The sequence below is a fragment of the Verticillium alfalfae genome, genomic scaffold, assembly GCF_000150825.1.
Source record: "Verticillium alfalfae VaMs.102 supercont1.11 genomic scaffold, whole genome shotgun sequence".
Classification (NCBI taxonomy): Eukaryota; Fungi; Ascomycota; class Sordariomycetes; order Glomerellales; family Plectosphaerellaceae; genus Verticillium; species Verticillium alfalfae.
Window position 1 is genome coordinate 926,916 of NW_003315028.1, and position 990 is coordinate 927,905.

Genomic DNA, 990 nt, shown 5'->3' on the forward strand with positions numbered 1-990 from the left:
CCAGCCTTGGGCAGATCAATTGACTGGTCTTCAGCGAGGAACTTCATGAACACGCCATGCGTGACTACGACTATGTTCGCACCGCGTCCCTCGCCGCCACCTCGATCTCCTCCTTGACTCAGGGACGTCACAATATCGTGCAACTTGTCGCGGAACCGTTGCGCTCGTTTCGCGACGGCTCCATCATCAGCAGCATAGAGACCATCCTTGACCAGCCAATCCTCCCCCAAATGTCCGAAATCGAGATGCGGGAACGCCTTTTCCAGTTCTGCACGTTCCAACCCGGTGTCGCAGGGAAGGTTGCTGCGCTCCTGAAGATCTGGATCGATGATGAGCTGCGCGCCGCCCGCCTCACCCCCTCGAGCGAGGTGCGGAAAGCCGGCGATTGTGGTTTGTAGCGTACGCGTCAGAGGAGACGTGATAACGACGGCGATGGAGGCTATCTCGGGCAGAGTTGCAGCAAGAGTCGATGCCTGGGCCTTGCCGACTGTAGTGAGGGGCGGGTCTCGTATTGTGAAGTCTTTGGAAATGTTGTGCTCCGCCTCGGCGTGGCGGACCAGGTAGATGATGGGTGCCATGATTAAAATTGTCAATGTTTATGTCTCCTATCAACTTGTTCTCCACTGATAATGTATGCTGCCTGTGATCTTCTTATGTGCTGGTACATTTTCATATTGACAGAAAACACCATTTGCGCCTGTGATGACGCCATACCAGCTTGAGCACTCGTAAAAGACGCTACCTTATCTGGAAGTGTTAGCGAGCATCAACCTTGATTTAGGTACTTGCCTTCAAGTCCATGTTGAAAATAGGTCTGTATGAGACCAGGACTAGAACAAATTCGACAGCATCGGTATACACAGCTTACTTTGGGGTGAATCTACTTTCGTAGCTTTTGTCCCTTGTTGTGGTCGAGTGCCGGCCGTGCTGAGTTGCATTCTAGAACGACTACTGTCAGGTCGTTATTGTGTGCTTCGACCAAGGGTCAGG

At 52.5% G+C, this 990-nt stretch overlaps 1 protein-coding gene across 1 annotated transcript in view; it reads right to left on the reverse strand.

Annotated features, from left to right (window-relative positions):
• The window catches only part of VDBG_08106 (phosphoglycerate mutase family), a gene marked incomplete at both ends in the record, with an annotated part of 1,561 nt that extends 983 nt beyond the window's left edge, over positions 1–578 (reverse strand). The window contains one exon of the mRNA XM_003001801.1: positions 69–578. Within this exon, the coding sequence (XP_003001847.1) occupies positions 69–578 (510 nt within the window). The remainder of the gene's footprint in view (positions 1–68) is intronic.
• Positions 579–990: the final 412 nt, after the last annotated feature.